The sequence below is a fragment of the Schistocerca cancellata genome, chromosome 3 (assembly GCF_023864275.1).
Source record: "Schistocerca cancellata isolate TAMUIC-IGC-003103 chromosome 3, iqSchCanc2.1, whole genome shotgun sequence".
Lineage (NCBI taxonomy): Eukaryota > Metazoa > Arthropoda > Insecta > Orthoptera > Acrididae > Schistocerca > Schistocerca cancellata.
Window position 1 is genome coordinate 713,368,762 of NC_064628.1, and position 21,969 is coordinate 713,390,730.

Genomic DNA, 21,969 nt, shown 5'->3' on the forward strand with positions numbered 1-21,969 from the left:
TTGATGAGTAAGTGTTTTTATTCATATAGGTGCATAATGTTTTGAAAAATATTTGTTATTCATGAATAATGAATAATAATTTATATCTGTATTTGTTATTCCTTATTTGTCATTCATGTAAATTTCTCCTAAGTCTAGTGGTAAGCAAAGCTCATCACACATGCACACACTGCAAATTCGAAGCCTTGTGGAAGTAAGAGTAAGTACTGGTGCCTGAAATCCACATGGCTGTGAACAAAGGCCTCCTGCATCGCTGGACATACATCTGTTCATGAGGCTGTAATTAGCATCAGTAATCTTCAGCAACTTCTTCCAATGTATGCAAAATGTATTCATGCTCTCATTCACACACTGCAGGCAAGTGTGGGCTATGTGAACAGGCCATGTGCTTGCAGGGCTCTAATGTGGACTTATTATTTTCTCTTCTTTGGTAATATTTGCTATGTAACCTACCATACCTTAGATGGCCTGAAAGATAATTGATTAGAAACCCTAGTCTGGAAAGATTTCAATTTTGTGTCCTTCACAGAGGAAATGTGTGTGTGTGTGTGTGTGTGTGTGTGTGTGTGTGTGTGTGTGTGTGTGTGTTTGTGTGAGAGAGTGAATATTACAGTAACTACTTACCAAAATAGCAAAATAGTTATGGCTTCCAAAACTGTGTGTAGAAGGTTGTAAGTCATCGCAGAGGACCTACATAATTTTTATATGTTTCATTTAAGTTGTCATAATTTTGTGTGTCTACATGTACAACCATACTCTACATAACCCTGTGAAGCACATGGCAGAGGGTAAGAGTTTATTGGTACACTGAATGATTTACCTGTGCTTTTTATTATACAGTTTTAAAATACTTTCTATTCCTTAGGGTTCACCAAGTGAATGTATCTTTATATCACTCATTGCTGCACGCCATCAGGCTATTAAAGCATTGATGGTTGATAAAAAGAAGGATGAAATAGTAGAAAGCTGTAAAATTCTGAGTAAGCTTGTAGCTTATACATCAAAAGAATCTTGCCCAAGTATTGAAAAAGCAGCCAAACTCTCTTATGTGAGACTACGTCTCTTGAATGTTGACAAGAATAATTGTCTTCGAGGTGACATATTAAAGAAGGTAAGTCAAAAGTAAAAGTTATATGCAGAGTATCTGATTGCTCCACAAACATATCCTCAGAGTTATTAAGGGCTTTTGGAGAACCAACTACTACCAAATAAATTTGCTTGGTTTGTGAGTTAAATGAAACATGCAAAGTATCATAAGATTTCAAGAAGAATTTAATGGTCCTAATACAAAAGAAGGCTGGCTCTGACAACCGAGAGTAGTAATGAACACCAGTTTAGTAAGACATGACTGCAGAAAACAGGAGTTATTTACAGAAGAATGAATGGATTTGCAGAAGCCAATTATGGGGAATATCAGGATGGGTAATGGAGAAATGTAGCAATATGGGAGGCACTACTGGCCCTACAACTCTTAGAAGACAAGACTGAAAAAAAGTAAACCTACTTTTATAGCATTTGTAGATTTAGACAGTGTTGAATGGAACACACTCTGTAATTCTGAAATGAGCAAGGTCAAAATACAAAAAAAAAAAGGAAATTTATCTACAATTTGTACAGAGACCAGACTAGTTACAACAGACAAACAATGTGATAGGGAGCAGTAATTGAAAACAGTGTGAGACAGAGTTGCAGCCAATCCTCAACACTATTCAATCAGTACACTGAGCAAGCTCTAAGGATATCAAGGAGAAAAATGGAAAGGGAATCTTAAGTTCAGGGAGAAGAAAGAACATTGTCATAACATTTTAATTCAGTTTGGGAAGGCAAAGTACCTGGAAGATCAGCTTAACAGAATGAGTAGCCTCTTGAAAAGAGGTTAAAGATGAATATCAACAAAAATAAGACAAGGATAAAGGCATGTAGTCAAATTAAAACAGGAGACACTGAGAATATTGCATTAGAAACTGAGGCACTAAAATAGTAGACTAGTTTCACTATTTTGAAATAAAAATAACTTACAAAGCCAGAAAAAAAGAAGAGAATGTAAAATACCGACTTTCCCTAAACAAGAGAAATATGTTAACATCTAATACAAATTTAAATGTTAGAAAGTCTTTTCTGGAAGTATTTGTCTTGAGCAAGTGAAACATGTACAGTAAACTGTAAAGGCAAGGAGATATTAGAAGCTTTGAAACTAGGGTGCTGCAGAAGAATGCTTAGGGTTAAATTTGGTAGATTGCATAACTAACGAAGAGGTACAAAATCAAATCAGGGAGAAGAGAAACTTCTGGTAAAATGTGAGTAAAAGAAGGGATCAGTTGACAGGAGACATTATGATGTAGCAAGGAGTACTTAATTTGCTGATTGAGGGAAGGGGAGGTAAAAATTGTAGAGAGAGACCATGGTTTGAGACAGTAGGCTGACTCAAATGAATGAAGGATGCAGTAGCTATGCAAAGATGGAAAGATTTGCACAAAATAGCTTAGTATGGAGAGCGGTATCAAAAGTTTTTGGACTAAATTCTATAACTACATTACAACAGCATTAGTTCAAATGGCTCTGAGCACTATGGGACTTAACATCTGTGATCATCAGTCCCCTAGAACTTAGAACTACTTAAACCTAACTAACCTAAGGACATCACACACATCCATGCCCGAGGATTCGAACCTGCAACCGTAGCAGTCATGCGGTTCCGGACTGCGCGCCTAGAACTGCTAGACCACCGCAGCATTAGTTGCCTGAGTGTTTTTAACAAAAGAATTTCACCAACAATAACAGCATTTTTTAAATTTTAGGACGTTCCAATATTTCAGTAAAAATAAAAAATAAATAAAAATAAAAACTGGATGGCAGTATTGTTCACTGTTAACAGATTATCAGCAACAGAAAAATGAATTATTATTTTTAATTGTACAAGTTTCTGGTCTCACTACAATAATTCTGTTATATTTTTATATTTCTTATAAAACTTTATGTTCCAAATAAGAACCTTGCTAAAATACTGCAATCTGAATTTAAATTGCATTGAGTGAACCATTGTTAAACATTTAACCCTAATATGCTGCTAAGTACTGCTTAATTTGTTTACATTTCAACTAAACTCTATCACTACTTCTGTTTAATATAGATAATTTTGTTTCAAATTTGTTGCTACTGTGCCAGTTTTTCTCTTCTTTATTCTCCCAATTTTCTGTTTCAGGCAATAGAAGCTGATATAAGGGAAGGGTTTGTTCCATTCTATGTAGCTGCAACACTTGGTACAACCACAGTGTGCTCATTTGATAATGTAAAGGAAATTGCTCAAGTCTGTAGTGACTACTCTCTTATCTGGCTTCATGTAGATGCGGCATATGCAGGCAATGCTTTTATTTGCCCAGAATTTAGATATTTGATGAGTGGTATCGAATATGCACGATCAATAAATGTCTGTCCCAGCACGTGGTTTCTAGTCAATTTTGACTGTTCATGCCTGTGGGTCCAGAACTATCAACACCTTATTGAATCACTGGCAGTAAACAAATTGTATTTGCAAGATGACTGGGAAGATGAAACTGTAGAATTTCGTCAGTGGGGTATACCACTCTCTCGGAGATTCCGGGCTCTAAAGCTGTGGCTTGTATTGAGATGCTATGGTATTAATGGAATACAATACCATATTAAGAGACATTGTCATTTAGCCAAACTCTTTGAGTCCTACATAAAGAAAGATAAGCGTTTTATACTGATGAATGATTGCTTGGTAAGTCATAGATTTAAAATAAGAACTGAAATGTTAATTACATCTGCACTTATAACAATAATGGAAATTCTTGAGTGGAGCAGTACATAAAATAAGAGAAAGGCAATCACACCTATAGTGGATCAATGTGTAAAGCACAATTACACATAACAGAAAACAGCATTCACACTAGCTCTTTTTCTAGCAATAGTACTTGATTATTGAACTCTTTCATTTCAGTAATCAAGTATAAATAATTGCTCAAGGAATGCATGTTTGGATGTCTGTATGATTGTGTGTATATGTGAGTATGTGAACTGTTGTTAGGGAAAGAACTGGTGCTCGAAACCTAGTGTCAGTGCTGTTTTCTGTCATGGGTTACTGTGCTCCACGCATCAATCTGCTGTAGGTTAGTGATTGTCATACAGATATCATAATCAAAATACTTTGTGTAACTAGTTACAATCCATTAATTTTTTAGTTGTAATATATAATTTTACCTACTGTTTTATATGTTACTAGTATTTAGTCTTAGTAATTTCACTTGCTCATTTTCTGCAACATTAAATTTGTATCATTAAACTACAATAAACCAACAATATATGCAGTAAACTTGAATGAAATGCATCCATGAGTACAGGTCTAGGTTTTTCTATTTTTGTTTTTGTTTTAAACACAAATGTTCACCATGCTCTCTAACTAGAACTCAGATAATTATCATAAAGCAAAAATTTGTGACTGTAGGTGTGAATTATCTGTTCTAGTCGGCGATATGGTAAGTGAAATCCAGAGCCTAAAGGCTGAAGTTACTCTCTTAAATAAGAAGGTGAGTGAATTTGAACAACAGCACCTGATGAACGACTGCAGGCCTAAACTAAAAACCAAGGAAAGCTTTCCTGCCGTCAATACTCAAAACAGGTTTCAAATTCTCAAAGAAATAGTGGAACAAGAACAAGTTCAGTCCGTGCAAACTAGAAGTAATCCTTCAAGCAGCAAAAAAACTGTCAGTGATAAGTTCAGAAAACACGAAGTCCCAAACTCGTGTGCAAAACGTGAAACTGAATGTAAACAAACCGTCCAAGGAAGTGGAATCTGTGAAATTACATGCAAGAAATCGTCCCTAGAGAAAAACAGAAGAAATGACGACAATCAGAAACACAATCAGGGCCGGATTCTATTATATGGAGACAGCCATGGACGTGAAATAGCGCAAAACATCACAAACATGCAAGACAACTTTGCAGCTGTAGGCCACATCCAGCCTGGAGCCCCTCTTTCTGCTGTGGTGAAGCCGTGCATGCAGGAGTGTGACTCCTTCTCATCCAATGACTGTGTCGTTATTATGGGAGGTTCATTTGATGTAGCAAGAAATCAAGCAAATGATGCAATTAGACATATGAAAATGGTACTGGGTAAGTTAAATGACACTAAAACAGTTGTTGTCAACATTCCACAGAGGCATGATCTTATGAAACAGTCTATTGTGAACCGGGAAGTTCATAAAACAAATGACAGGATTAAAGATCTATGTAGTAAATTTCAGAATGTGTCTCTAGTAGATGTCAGCTATCTAGAAAGGGAGCTGCACACATCTCATGGTCTGCACATGAACAAAAGAGGCAAAAAGATCATTAGTAGCAAAATTATTGAGGAAGTCAGGCGACATTGTTCACAAAGTGATGAAAAGAAGTCCATTGCCATGGGGTGGTACAACCCACCTCAACAAAATCTGCCACAACACCAGCCACCGCTGGCAAGCCAGGGAAACTTGTGAAGCCTGCTGGCCTCATTGCTAGTCCAAAATTATCCTCTAAGGTCCAGCAGGTAAAACTCAGCCTTAAAATCATACACCAGAATCTTGGTAGTCTTAGAAATAAGCATAATGATCTAGATGTAATTTCACGGATTGACAAACCCGATATATTAGTTGTAACTGAACATTGGTACAATGAAGCTCTGATTAGCATTAGTCAACCACTGTGTATGAAATTCTGCACAGCCTTCAATAGAAAAGACAAGACTGGGGGAGGTGTAGCAATTTCCACTGTAAATGAAAGTAATTTTAATGTTATTGATGTGAGTGCCTTCTGCTTGGAAGGAGTCTCAGAATTTGCTGCAATAAACCTGAAATGGGGTAGAGATAACATAACAGTTATCGGTGTTTACAGGCCACCTGCAGCAAATACAGATACCTTTTTTGTAAATCTTTCTGACTTGCTTGTATATATAGACACAACATTTTCTGGGCCAAATGGTCATGTAAATATTATAGTTACAGGGGATATAAATATAGATTTATTAACAAATGATGTGAGCACCAAAAGGTTACTTCGCCTGTGTGATGAATTTAACCTGACCCCACTCATTCGGGAACCCACTAGAGAAATTGGCAATAGTAAAACATGTCTTGACAACATAATAACAAACATGACCCACCTATCCCACAGTGCATCGGTTTTAAAACTAGCAATCTCAGATCACCATGCAGTACAGCTTAAATTGGAACACCATGAGGCCCCCACTGTCACCACAAAGCAACAGTCTGTAACTAAAAGAATAATATATAATGACAACATAAATAGACTAAACTGGATGCTAGCACAAATAAAATGGTTTGAAAATAATAGCTTTTCATATGATAACTTTGCTGCTGACTTCTATTACTGCTTTGATACCACATGCCCAGTTGTAATCACAAAAATGAAACAAACAAAAAATATAAACAAAAATATTTGGGTAAATAGTAATGTCACTGAAGCGAGGGATAAATTAAAACTACTCCACAGTGCAATGCTGAATAATAGAGAGACTCCTGAGCTAAAGGAAGCCTTCAAAATATATCAAGCACACTATAAGGACTTACTTACACAGACCAGGAGCAACTATGTTGTAAATAAGCTTCAAAACTCACACAACGTAACTACTGGCATCTGGGCAGTCATAAACAGTTTTATAACTGGCAATGACAAATCCTGTAAACTATTAACCACAATGGCACGCTCATAAAAGACCAACTGGAAATTTCAAATATTTTTAATGAATATTTTTCTTCTGTAGGGGAAGCCATAAATGACAAACATAAAAACATGCACTACAGTTTTAAAGGTAATACATGTGACCATAGTATATATCTAGCCCCCACAAACTGTGCAGAAATAATGGGCATCATTAGCTCTCTAAAACCCTCTAATTCAGCTGGGCATGATGGCCTAAATACTAATGTTTTAAAAGCCTGTACCCAAAATGTCTCTGTACCTCTGTCTGCAGCAGTCAACAATATAATAGAATCAGGCACATTTCCAGACAGACTAAAAATAGCACAGGTATCACCCATTTTTAAGAAAGGTGACAACAACAAAATAGAAAACTACAGACCAGTCTCAATCCTTCCTGTCTTTTCCAAAATAGTTGAGAAAGTTATATACAACAGGATTATAAACTTTCTTAACAAACACAACCTTATGTTCAAAAATCACAATGGATTCGTAAAAGGTAAATCAACTAGCACTGCAGCTGCTCAACTAATTGAAGAGGTGTTAGGCGGTATCGAAAGCAAGGAACATGTGGCAGGTGTATACCTAGACCTGGAAAAAGCCTTTGATTGTGTGAATGTTGACATCCTATTAGACAAGCTATGGAACATGGGCATTAGAGGCGCTGCTTATGACCTAATAAAGTCTTATATGAGCAATAGAAAGCAGTTTGTTCTACTTTAAATGGAAAGTGATGTCTACAAATCAGAGATCACTTGCATAAAATATGGGGTACCCCAGGGCTCGGTATTGGGCCCCCTTCTGTTCTTGATCTATGTAAATGATATTAAATACTGTACTATAAATTCCAAAATTGTTCTGTATGCCGATGACACGTCCATTGTATGTAAAAAGGAATCATGTAATGAACTAGAAGCCGAGTGTAATAATGTGACAAAAGAAATTGTTCAGTTTTTTAATGAAAGCCACATAAATGTAAGCACCAGTAAAACATGTTTGATGGAGTTTAACAAAAGTAGTTTGAATAATGAAATTAAATTATACATGGGCAATGCATTGGTCAAGAAAGAGTCTAGTGTAAAATTCCTTGGCGTAACAATCCAAAGCAACCTGAAATGGGACACACATATTGACTCTCTAGCGACTAAGTTGTCAAAAAATATATTTGCAATCAGTTCTATTAGCAAGTTCTGTAGAGACACCGTAGTCCTAAAGACTGCATACCATGCTCTTTTCTCCTCTCACTTGAACTACGGTATTGAAATTTGGGGGGCAACAACCAAAGCTAATCTAGATAATCTACTCGTTCTTCAAAAAAGGGGTGTGAGAATAATCTGTGGAGCAAAATATAGGGAATCTTGTCGCAACTTGTTTCCAAAAACAGAGGTGTTAACTGTTATAAACACATACATTCTAAAAGCCATATTGCTTGTGAAAAGACAGCACCCAAACACTTATTCAGATTTCCACCAGTACAATACTAGAAATAAAGAAAGATTTTACATTGGCAGCCACAGAACAGCACTCTACAAAAAGGGGCCTCAGTATGCAGGTATAAAATTAGCTAATGCACTGCCTAGAGCAGTCATGGCTCTTCCTACAATCAAACTGAAACATCAGCTTAAGAAATTTTTAGTAAAACACCCTTTCTACACATTAGAAGAGTACCATACTTATATGAAGAACAACAAATGCTCTGTGAAATTGTGTGAATAGAAATAAGTAAACACCTTATTGTAATTTTGTTGTAAATTAATGACGTATTCAGAAGAATGTGTCTTGTGTACTCTACAAATAACTTTAATCATTACTGTTTCTTTGTACATGTGCAGTGTACCATTCGATGTTGAATAAAGCTATTATTATTATTATTATTATTATTATTATTATTATTATTGTAGGTGAAGTGTCAGTCAGTCTTACGTGATAAAGAAGTATCTGTTTACTTAAAAAATAAGAAATAAAATGAAATTGTGCATAAAACAATGTAAAGGAAACTCATATTGTTAAGGGTATAAGCTGCTATTGGACATTTCAGAGAATCAGATTCTAACATAATTAAACAAATAATTTTATTTGTTTAGCATATATTGTAACTTATGCTTTTGTGCATCACTAGTTTTGTTTGAGTTACAAGTTGAGGCTAACAGTAGAATATGAAGAACTAGGGAACACTGAAACTTTTTCATCTTTTACTTAACTTTGTTTTTCAATCTTCTGCAACTTGAAAAATCTCTGATTTGCTGCTTACTTACAGTTTTTATTAAGATATTTCACATTCTGACTTTGGAAACGCAACAGTTAGATTTTTACATCTTGAAATTCCATGAACTTTGCCACACATAATTGGAGAAACAATGCAAAACCCTGAGTGCTTCAATACAGTACTTTTAAGATCCCTATCCACTACCAACATAAGATAATGTCAAAATGATGACACTAGTGGGACTTTCATGCAGCCATGCACACATTGTCTTCTGTAATTCCCATAATGAGTCAAGTTAGTCATTAACAGATAGAAGCAGTTACTGTTGGCTACTTTTGTAATGTGTACTAACAACATATTACGACTAGGGCTAAACTACTGAAACTCATAATTATGACTATTGCTTCTAGATTAATTTATATATGTATGTTGAGAGGAAAATGGCTACTGAATAAAGCCACTGCTCCTCCTAAAATAATACTTAGCTGCTGTTTCAATCTAATACTTAAAAATAAGCTTTATGTAATACTACACAGGCAACAACCAGCTATCTGTAAAATACAAATTCAGGATCTATGTAATACAAATATTAGATTTACATGGAATTTACATTTCTGAGTCCAAGTGTTCCTGTGGAAGGAGCAGGTAATTAGGTATTATTTTACCTTATTTTTAAGTAAGTATGTTTTTAGATTTCTAACCTGATGTCCATTGTCCATCTCTTACAGACTTTTGCATCAGTCTATAAAACTGCATTCTAAACATTAGATTTGTATGCATACTTTATATGCAGATTATTTCTACTTGTAGTATTGTGATTATGACTTGCTGAGTTCATCCTAAATTCAGGCTTGTTAACCACAGATATCACTAGGGATTGCCTGTATAGCCAAATAACTGCAAGAATCCATAGGTTCCTGAAGAACCTTTTGCAAGATGATTAGTTAACAAATTTACTCAGTATTCTTATTGCACAATTCTGTACAATAAATACTTATAGGCTTAATTGTAGTGCCCCTGAAGATTATGCTACAGAACATAACTTAGGAACAGTATGCTATGAATCCTGTATGCAGGTCAACACAGTGAGAGAGATGTCTGAGTGGAAAGTTTATAGAACAAAGCTTTTGGTTAACACTTCCACACTGTCATGTCATCACAGTTTATTATGCATGTGGATGCTCTGGAACTTCACACATGCTACCTCATCCAGTGTACGTCCATTGACCTCTTTGTATTGTACCTTCAAGTGATTTTTATGTATTCATTGTTGACCAATATGTTTACTGTGCTGACATTTTAACATGACATTTTTACGTGGAGATGAGGGTGGGTGTGGATGTGGGAAGGGAGCATTTTGAAGTTTGGCTGCATAAGATACCTGTAGAGGTTGTGTTTGCACTACCTCATTTATAGCGCTGCAAGCTATTGTGGCATTCATTATTGAATGCTTGGTGTGCTTCATTTTGCTTTATTTTGTGTGTTGTTTTGAAGACACTAGTTTGGCTCCATTACATGTTCAAGATTGACTCTCACAATACCAAATAGTGAGAGACAATTGACAATCATTATTGCCATGTGTCTTTTCTACTTTTGCAGATTCACAAAGTGGGAGAATATCGTGACAGCCCTGTTGGAGAGACGGACAGCTTATTCTACATCGCTGCTTATCTCCCTACAGCAATATAAGTCCCCATTTGTTTTGCTCATGGCCAACTGCCATTTTAGAGCATCCTCACTATAGTAAGTTATAGACCACAAGCACTTTGGCACCACTTCATTCACCTGGAAATTTCATGAGTGCAGTTGCGTCACAGTTGCTATCATCACTACAGAGCCCAAAACAATTAACTATTTGTCAAGTCAATACAGACCACAAAAGTGCAAGCAGAGCAAACCCAAATAAAATAGAAATAGGCTTCATAACCTTAAAGGAGCAGCTGTATCTTTAATTTTCTCTGTGACATCCTACAGTCACAAACTAAATATTCCTTTTCAGTGTCACAGTAACTTGCTACATAGTTACTTAAATGTCAAACAAATGTGGTTCCTCTTTTTTCAGGTTATTTCAGTAATCAAAAACGTGGGAATAGTTATTTCATTTTTGCATCACAGACCTTTATGACTTATTAAATGTCAAACAAATGTGGTACCTCTTTTTTCAGGTTATTTCAGTCATCAAAAACGTGGAAATAGTTATTTAATTTATGCATCACAGACCTTTATGACTTATTATCAGCTCCAAGAATTAAAAAAAAAAGATATTTTGTAGCTCTATGCATGCATGACAGCAACATCTTCACTCCATTCAAGAATCTAGGAATCATTTTCACTGCAAGTCTTTTAAATCCATTTTCCGATAAAGTATTCATTGAAACCCTACAGATGGCATACCACATAGGTGCTACCATGTCAAGGTAGCAGAGAAATGTGGGCATGTTACTGATTCCAGTAAGAAGATTTATAAAGTACTCATAAAAGAAAAGAGTCAGAGTACAGGACATTGTCACAGTCCTGTTCAAGTGTATGGGACTAGTAAAGCTTGTACAGGGATTTTTCAAATCCCACAAAGCCAGTCTCACAAGAAAAGTAAGAAAAAGTAACAGGTGGTGCTTAGCAATGGCAAGCATTAGTATATGTAAACTTCAAAGAAGAAAATTAAGCTGAGTCTTCTGCCTTCAATGAAGGCTAGTCTCTAATACATTAAGACTAATTCATATTCATTATGGGAAATTTCAAGGTTGTTATGGTGTTTGCAACTCTTATCTGAAATTGCATTTATCATATAATGTTTTTACCATTATAGTTTGAAAATTCATTTCTTTTCATTTTCACCTTACTCCAGAAATAGTTAATTATCCAATGAAATCAATTTTTATATATATGTGATGACTATTAAGATCATGTCAGTGTGGGTGCACTCTCTCTCCTGAACTCTTGTGAGAATCCAGTGATAAAAGAGCATGGTGGACAGGGGGTGTTACGTAAGTAGACTGCAACAAGTTGAGAATATAGGTCAGATGGAAAGCATGCTTGGATAGCCAAACCTGTTAAGACAACTGTTCGCATAAAGCAGGAAATCCCTCATCTGGCACACATTTTTCCTTGTTGCCACTGAGTTCATTTCAATGCCCAATTGTGGCTGCTGTCAGAATTTATTTCATTTCATCATGAAGTCATTTAAAAATTACATAGTCATTCATTCCTTACAAAATATGTTTGTGTTCTGATTAATATTCTCTGTATAAAGGTTTCCACAGTCTTCTTGTGATGTCATCTAACAAACTTGTGTACTGTCAAAATGTAACATCTTTGTGTACTTTATGATTTTTGGAGAGAATTGGAAAGAGTCCTTGTGAAGTGATGGAGAGGACTTGTCTCCATTATAAATATCTAAAGTGTGCTTACAGAAGTTCTACACATTTATATATAATAATTTTTTTGGATTTGTTCAAGATGAAATACACAAAAAGTGGATGATAAAAAGCTTATAAGTTTATCTAGTATCATTTTTATGCAATTGAACAAGGTCTTGTTATTGACAGATTTGATTTCATGAATTCATTATGATGAACCATCATTAAAAGGAAAATGTTTTGCTCTTAAACACATTAAGACATAGGCTTTCACAGAGATCATGCCTTGAATTTTTACAAGACAATGAGCCAAGCCAATATCTACAACAATGAGAATTCAAGATGAATATATTTTGACTTTTGCCTATTTCAACAAACAATGTAGGCACTGTCTGTCTACAACTTTGGTTCCAAAGTTCAGTATCATACATTTCAACAGACATGAAGTCAGTAAAATAATTTTGTGTTCAATTAACTATTGTTGTGCTTGTTGGACTGTGAAAACCAGGTTGTTAGAAGTCTTAGTCCGTTACATGACACATATCCCCAGAATGTCATAAGCAAATTTTATCCATGACACTCTGCCGGAATATATGTCCAATAGAAAGAAAAATACAAAATTTTATGTGTCAGAATTTTGTTTTACAGTGCTAACTTGGATTTCTGACTGGAATTAAAGCATTCTGTCATGTCTAATGTGAGTTCAGAAATCCTCAATCTGACAATGCTCAGGAAAACTTAAAGGTCATAGTTTACATATCTTTTTTTCCAGAGGATCTTGATGACATAAAAACTCCAAGTTCTCATATAAGATGCGGATTCTGCAATATTATAGTCAGTTGCCAGAAATAAAAAGTTGTCCATCAGTTTAGGTGATTTTTCTGGTTTATTCACTCTTCATATCTCACATATAAGTCAAGGAGGTTGACATATGTGTGATATTGCACTATACTATGACATATGTAAGCTTTACAAAAATATTATGTATTCTGTAAAACCCAAAAAGTCTCTCCCCCCCCCCCCCCCTCTCTCTCTCTCTCTCTCTCTCTCTCTCTCTCTCTCTGTGTCTCTGTCTCTCTCTCTCTTGCTATGGCTTCTCCATACCACACATAGAACTCTTAGTATTTAGTCCAGAGTCAATACGTTACTTACATTTTAGCCTCTTTATGCAGGAGACCAGTGAAAGAATAGATTTATGATAAACAGAAAACAGTTTTTGTGGTTTTCAGATAATAACTCTACATTTTTATAATAATCAGTACTGTCAACAAAGGTGAATAGGGACAGATTTTAAGGGATTTAAATAACAAATCCAGAAATACAAACTGCAATAGATACTTTAGTCACACAAGTGGAAGATGGTATTGTTACTCATCCTTGAAACCAAATATATTTGGTACTACTTAGTATATTTGTACTACTTTGCAATTAAGAATCATCCTTATTCACCCCATGGATGGGTCAACAGGGACAGTCATAAATATAAACATAGAACCCTATTGCAACAGGCACTGGAATTGGTAGAGACACAAAATACTTTTTTGAGGTACAAATTAACCTTTAGAATACAAAAACATCATTTAAATGTATATCTGCCTCATCTTTCTAATGGTTCTTTCATGACTTGAATCACTTGAATGTGTGGTGTCGATAGGTCACATTGACCACACAAATTACAATCTTTGGAATATTAACTGCTCTGACAAGCCACCATCTTTAATTTAGTCTGCCTTTGTACTTCATGCAGTGTTCATGTTTATCGGTCTTTATGGTAAAATATATGTGTATACAGAAAACTTGGGAACTGTTTATTACTTATATTATGATCCGTATCCAGAATTCCATATTGGTGACCTCGGACAAAAAAGTTCTATGTCTTCCGCGACTTCCACACCGGTCGTATAGAATAAACAGGTTTCACATCCAACGCCATGGCTACATCACAGAATATTCTTTATTAAGATTTGGAGGCCCAGCTCTTATGACCAGGTCAACACAACCTTCCGCCGTTGGGTATTTCACAGCTAACGGACAATGATCTATGATCTTCGACGAGGATAACCTCTACTTTAGCAACTTCACAATGACGGAGTGTTGTGCAGTTACCTCAAACAATGGCCTCAGGCTTTGTTTCACTGGTTTCACAATACCAAGTGAAAGGTGAAGTGGACGATCTACTAAATAGTGTGACGATTGATCACTCATACGAAGTTCAAAGGGACCGAAATTCACACGTGTGCTTTGATCCTCTATGCGCCATGACATCGGTTGCAGTAGTGCCATGTGCAACACTGCCATTTGTGCAAAATGCGCACACAGTCAACTGTTACCAAGCTACGCCTACCTCACAAATCAGTAGCAGACGTTTTTACACATCCAGTTTGCCACAACAAACCACTGGATCGGCAGCCCAGTTTCGCGACCACTTGGGTAAGAGTGCACCCAACATAGCCTCTTCACCCAGCAATGTTGTACTATGACAATGAGACCGCCAACAGGTTTCACCAGTGTTTTATGGCTCTACCACGAAGGGTGCAGGGCCAGTGTGCGAGGAAAACTCATGTCGTTGCCACTTTAAGCTCCAGGCCACCCCTTCTCTGCATTTCCATTGAACCTTCTGCATCACCGACATTGATAAACCAATTCTTGGTATGGATTTTTTTGTCCCATTGTAAGCTCTCCCCAAACCAGATACTGTGGTCCGGCACCCATACTCCTTGTTCCATTACTGCTGCAACATGGAATATAGTTCACAAGTGTTCCACCCTCACTGGCAGGATTGTGACCTGCATCACTAACCTACTTTCAGAATACGGCTCAGTGGTGCACCTCCGCTGGGAGAATGACGAGCTGAAACAACGCATTGCTCACACTTACAATGAGCTTGCTGCGGCTCGCACCTCGCTGTGGAAACTGGAATCCACAGTTCCCTCACTGGATCAAACTTCATCACCAAGCATCAGTTTGAACACTCATCAGGTTAGTTCAAAAATATTCATTGCGTGTGACGATTCTCATTCAGTGACCTCCGCACCGCCCAAGTGCTCACTATGCGCAGTGCCTCGTGTTTCAAACAGTGTCTTTAACAACAGTTGCTCGCACAGCATGACCACACCCACTATGTAGGCAGCCACACTGCTTGTTGATAAACATTCTGCCTCTCCTGTGTGCCAGTCAAGCAACTCGGTGGCCATTGCTGTACCTCGCGTGATGACAGAGCCTCTCTCGCCCGAGCCGGTTACCCAAAGCAAAGTTAACAACAGAGAGTCACTGCGCACACCATTCTGCTCCATGCTGTGTGCACAGCTGACCTCTACAAACGACCACATGCTGCGCTCACGTAATAGGCATGTGACTTTTGTGCTGCCTTTTCCCACTCGCGCTAATGGCTGTGCCTCATCGCACCCCACTCATTCCAGAACTCCACATCAGAACATTACTCAGCCTTGCGTGCAGTTCTCAGTCTCTTCCATCACTGACAGAACAATGCACAAGGTAATTACCACTGCCGGCCCTCCTATTAGACACAAGGTTAGATGCCTCAACCCCATTAAGTTGTGTGCGGCCCAGCAGCAAATTAATGAACTTCTGGAGGCAGGCATTCTACAGCCATTAGACAGCAATTGGTCTTCACCAGTTCACCTCATCACCAAACATGATGGTTCTTTTTGAATGTGTGGTGATTACAGACATTTAAATGCTCACATTGTCATGGACAATTAGCCCATGCCAAACATAAACGATTTCTCTCATATGTTACCGGGCACCACAATCTTCAGTGTGATTGTCTGCAAACGTGCTTATCACCAGATTCCCGTAGCACCGGAAGACATTCCAAAGACTGCAATACTCATACCACTCGGTTTGTTCCAGTACAACTTCATGCCATTCTGTTTAAAGACTGCAGCACAAACGTGGCAACGTTTCATTGACTCAGTCTTATGACGTTTCAAGTTCTGCTTTGCATACCTGGATGACATACTCATTTTCAGCAAATCAACTGAAGTCCACAAAGATAATTTATCCCAGGTCCTCCAGACTTTGGCATCCAATGGTGTTGGGGTCAACAAAGAAAAATTCCAATTGCATCAGTCTTCTGTGACATTTCTGGGTTACACTGTCTCTGCAAATGGAATACAGCCTCCCAAATCCCATGTGCAGGCTATCATGTCATTGCCACCCCCTAGCTATGTACAAAGAACTCAGACATTTCCTAGTTACTATAAATTACTACCGCCATCATCTACCTTCTTCCACCACCGTGTAGACCCCACTGATGGACTCGCACTTCGGCAAACAAACTTCGGGCATTAAATCAGTCTGCTGGACTGAACCCATGCTAGAGGCTTTCAGGGCTCTTAAAACAGCTTTAGCTCATGCAGTCATACTCGCCCACCCTGATCCATTTGCTGATTTGTTCATCACTGCGGATGCAAGCGACATCACGATTGGGGCAGTATTACAACAGAGCAAAGACGACACAGTTTCACCACCAGTTTCACTCTTCTCCAAAAAACTGTCTATAGCACAGAAGAAATATTCCTCTTTTGATAAAGAGCTTCTGGTGGTGCACAAGGCTGTCAAACATTTTCACACTGACATCAAGGGCCGTCCTTGCTGGCGGATACCTTCTGCAACCCTCCAGAGGATTCCCCCCCCCCCCCCCCCCCCCTCGATGTTTCCACCACTTCGACCTCTCTTACTACTGACGTTGTCATGGCACCTTCTCTACTGTGCTGGAAAAATTATCTCCATAAGGACACCATTACAGTGTGGCTAAAGGCTGTATAGTACTTTAGTAGGGCTGGCAGTACTTTAGTAGGGCTGGCCATGATGTCTCCTTTGTTGATGCTGTTGAGTCTGTGTTGTCCATGTGGCTTCTCGTTGTTTCGGCAATGATTCCTTTGCTGCTCTGGGTCCAAGAAAAGGTGCAGGTTTTTTTAATTATCACTGGACTATCGAAATCATGATGCAATATTTCATGGTTTATTTGTAACAAAAACACATATTTAATGCCAAATTTTGAATTTCACTAAAACAATTACTTCCTGACTCACAAGTACCTATATTACTGTCACCTTTATTATCTATGGTCATTACATTAACACACACATCATTAGCACTGTCACTTGCATTGATAATTTCATTAATCCAAATATTTTCACCCATATAACATTGTTCATCACTAAGATATTTATCCTTCAGTTGTTCAACAATAATATGTTTAGTATTTTTCCACCAATCAGGATATAAAATTTGAGACATATTAAGAATCAGTTTTCTAAAACTGCTGTCATTTCTAATTGCATCACTATTTAGCCACATATTATAAAGAAATAATTCACCTTTGTTCATTGCAAATGGTAGCCTACTTGCACAGTCAGTATTACTGTTCAGGGAATCTTTATCATCTACCCAGGTTCCTTCGTAAGATGTTGGATTGCAGAACCTATTGGTTGTGACACTGACATTAACACCACTTAAATTGTTAATAACATCCTTGGGTACATCTACAACTTGCATATCAGTTTCTCCCACAGCACCTAATGCCTCCATTTCCTCTTTCAAGCAAACAAAATATTTTTCACCATCATCATGTATCATTAAATCTTCATTTTCCCAAATACTACCATCATCAACTTCTCTCTCCCAAAAACTTAAAATGTCGCTTTCACACCCAAGTGTATTTAATTCTTTGCTCATTAAATCAGTGTCAACAATTTGCTCGCCTGGTTCCCTCATCAGTGCATTAACTCCTAAATCATTTAAATTGTTAATCTGCTGGTCATCTGACAAACTACAAGGCTCTGCCCATTCATAAAATTCAGCTAAGTCAATTACTTCTGCTGGCTCTTTATTACAACCAATGTGTTCATTCTTAACAGGTACTGTGTTTAGAGGGTAGTACACATTCATAAGATAACTACTCATTACTTGAGATGTATCTTTAGGTACAGTGTAGTCACTGTTATTGATCCATCTATTATCTATGCTTTTCACCCCTACCTTGTGGACCAACAATGGAGCGCATGCTAGTTTTTTACGTCATGACTTCCCATAGCATTTTGACTCTTGGTGTCACTATGTTCCTGCCAATTCCTGTTTTCAGACTCCCTGTTATTACTTTTGCTCCAATTGTTGCTTAATTGTCCTCTTGAATGGAAATTATAGTTTTCCCTTGAGTGGAAATTATTATTATTATTTCTTTCCTTTCTCAGACCTTAGGTCTGGTTCGAAATGAAAGTGACACGGACCTTGATCAAGTGTCACTTCCTTTTAACTGTACAGTATATGTTACATTGCATTTAGGAACTTTCGTGTCATTGAACATGTATCAATAATTACAGATTTTTGTAGTTGTATATATATGTTTGGATGTAGCTGTATTGCATTGATGTACTGGTGGATATTGTGAGGTATGACTCCTGTAGTTGATAGTATAATTGGTATAATGTCGACTTTATCCTGATGCCACATGTCCTTGACTTCCTCAGCCAGTTGGATGTATTTTTCAATTTTTTCTCCTGTTTTCTTCTGTATATTTGTTGTGTTGGGTATGGATATTTCAATTAGTTGTGTTAATTTCTTCATTTTATTGGTGATTATGACGTCAGGTTTGTTATGTGGTGTTGTTTTATCTTTTATAATCGTTCTGTTCCAGTATAATTTGTATTCATCATTCTCCAGTACATTTTGTGGTGTGTACTTGTATGTGGGAACGTGTTGTTTTATTAGTTTATGTTTTATGGCAAGTTGTTGATGTATTATTTTTGCTACATTGTCATGTCTTCTGGGGTATTCTGTATTTGCTAGTATTGTACATTTGCTTGTGATGTGATCTACTGTTTCTATTTGTTGTTTGCAAAGTCTGCATTTATCTGTTGTGGTATTGGGATCTTTAATAATATGCTTGCTGTAATATCTGGTGTTCATTGTTTGATCCTGTATTGCAATCATGAATCCTTCCGTCTCACTGTATATATTGCATTTTCTTAGCCATGTGTTGGATGTGATGGTGATGATGATGTTTTGGTTTGTGGGGCGCTCAACTGCATGGTTATCAGCGCCCGTACAATTTCCCAATCTTTGCTCAGTCCAATTTCGCCACTTTCCTGGATGATGATGAAATGATGAGGACAACACAAACACCCAGTCATCTCGAGGCAGGTGAAAATCCCTGACCCCGCCGGGAATCGAACCCGGGACCCCGGGCCCATGTGTGGATGCGTCTTGATCTATGTGTGGCTGTGTTAGATGATACGGGTGCTTGCCATGTAGTGTTTTCTTTTTCCAATTTACTTTCTTTGTATCTGTTGATGTTATGTGATCTAAAGGGTTGTAGAAGTGGTTATGAAATTGCAATGGTGTAGCTGATGTATTTATATGAGTGATTGCTTTGTGTATTTTGCTAGTTTCTGCTCGTTCTAGAAAGAATTTTCTTAAATTGTCTACCTGTCCATAATGTAGGTTTTTTATATCTATAAATCCCCTTCCACCTTCCTTTCTTCTTAATGTGAATCTTTCTGTTGCTGAATGTATGTGACGTATTCTATATTTGTGGCATTGTGATCGTGTAAGTGTATTGAGTGCTTCTAGGTCTGTGTCACTCCATTTCACTACTCAAAATGAGTAGGTTAATACTGGTATAGCATAAGTATTTATAGCTTTTGTCTTGTTTCTTGCTGTCAATTCTGTTTTCAGTATTTTTGTTAGTCTTTGTCTATATTTTTCTTTTAGTTCTTCTTTAATATTTGTATTATCTATTCCTATTTTTTGTCTGTATCCTAGATATTTATAGGCATCTGTTTTTTCCATCGCTTCTATGCAGGCACTGTGGTTATCCAATATGTAATCTTCTTGTTTACTGTGTTTTCCCTTCACTATGCCATTTTTCTTACATTTGTCTGTTCCAAAAGCCATATTTATATCATTGGTGAATATTTCTGTTATCTTTAGTAATTGGTTGAGTTGTTGATTTGTTGCTGCCAGTAGTTTTAGATCATCCATGTATAGCAAATGTGTGATTTTGTGTGGGTATGTTCCAGTAATATTGTATCCATAATTTGTATTATTTAGCATGTTGGATAGTGGGTTCAGAGCAAGACAGAACCAGAAAGGACTTAATGAGTCTCCTTGGTATATTCCACGCTTAATCTGTATTGGCTGTGATGTGATGTTATCTGAATTTGTTTGGATATTAAGTGTGGTTTTCCAGTTTTTCATTACTATGTTTAGAAACTGTATCAATTTAGGATCTACTTTGAATATTTCCAATATCTGTAGTAACCATGTGTGGGGTACACTATCAAAGGCTTTTTGGTAATCAATGTATGCGTAGTGTAGGGACCTTTGTTTAGTTTTAGCTTGATATGTCACCTCTGTATCTATTATCAGTTGCTCTTTACATCCTCATGCTCCTTTGCAGCAGCCTTTTTGTTCTTCATTTATAAATTTGTTCTGTGTTGTATGTGTCATTAATTTCTGTATGATGACTGAAGTTAATATTTTGTATATTGTTGGTAGGCATGTTATGGGGCGATATTTAGCTGGGTTTGCTGTGTCTGCTTGATCTTTAGGTTTCAGATAGGTTATTCCATGTGCAAGTGTATCAGGGAATGTGTAAGGGTCTGCAATGTAGCTGTTAAATAATTTAGTTAGATGTGAATGTGTTGAGGTGAACTTCTTTAGCCAGTAATTTGCTATTTTATCATTTCCAGGGGCTTTCCAATTGTGTGTAGAATTAATTGCTCGGGTGACTTCACGTTGCAAAATTATCACTTCAGGCATTTGTGGTATCATCTTGTGTGTGTCTGTTTCTGCTTGTATCCACTGTGCATGCCTGTTGTGTTGTACCGGGTTTGACCATATGTTGCTCCAGAAGTGTTCCATGTCTGTTATGTTTGGTGGATTGTCTATTTTAATGTGTGTGTTATTCATTGTTTGGTAAAATCTTTTTTGGTTTGTGTTGAATGTTTGGTTTTGTTTCCTTCTATTTTCACTTTTTTTGTATCTTCTAAGTCGTTTGGCCAATGCTTGTAATTTCTGCTTTTTTTCATCTAATTGCTCTATTGCTTCTTGTTGTGAGATTTTACCTAACCTTTTTCGTTTTTTGTCTGATATTTCATTTCTTATAAATTGTGTTAGCTGTCCGATGTCTTTTCTCAGTTTTTCTATTCTGATCTGTAGCCTGTGTTGCCATGCTGGTTTTGTGGGTTTCTTCTGTGTGTTGGTTTGTTCTGATCTCTGCCTAGTGTGTATATTTAGTGTAGTGAGTGCCCCTATATAAACCAGTAGTTGTAACTCTTCCATAGTTGTGTTTTCATTTATTTTGTTGTGTATGATTGTGTTGATAGTTTTTATTGTTGTTTCGACTTGTGGGTTATTTGGCGGTCTATGCAAGAATGGTCTAATGTCTGTATTTGTGTCTTTGTATTCTACATATGTCAGCTGAAATTTCTCTTCTATATCTAACACGTGTGTCTCTTCGTGTTCTATTTGTGCTTGTTCTGGTGGCTGTCTTAAGATTTCGTTTTCCTCTGATTGTTTAATTGATGCGCGTTGGTCTTTGTTTGTTTGCTCTGGGATGTTTGAGTTCATTACTGTATTTTATTATTATTATTATTATTGTGACTATTTTGTTCCCAATGATGAAAACTATGGTTGTTAGATCTACTGTTTTCTCTTCTGTTAAAA

At 36.9% G+C, this 21,969-nt stretch overlaps 1 protein-coding gene across 1 annotated transcript in view; it reads left to right on the plus strand.

Moving 5' to 3' along the window:
• The window catches only part of LOC126176531 (tyrosine decarboxylase-like), a 228,493-nt gene that overhangs the window by 130,814 nt on the left and 75,710 nt on the right, over positions 1 to 21,969 (plus strand). The window contains exons 6-7 of the mRNA XM_049923687.1: positions 866 to 1,111; positions 3,203 to 3,742. Of these exons, the coding sequence (XP_049779644.1) occupies positions 866 to 1,111; positions 3,203 to 3,742 (786 nt within the window). The remainder of the gene's footprint in view (positions 1 to 865; positions 1,112 to 3,202; positions 3,743 to 21,969) is intronic.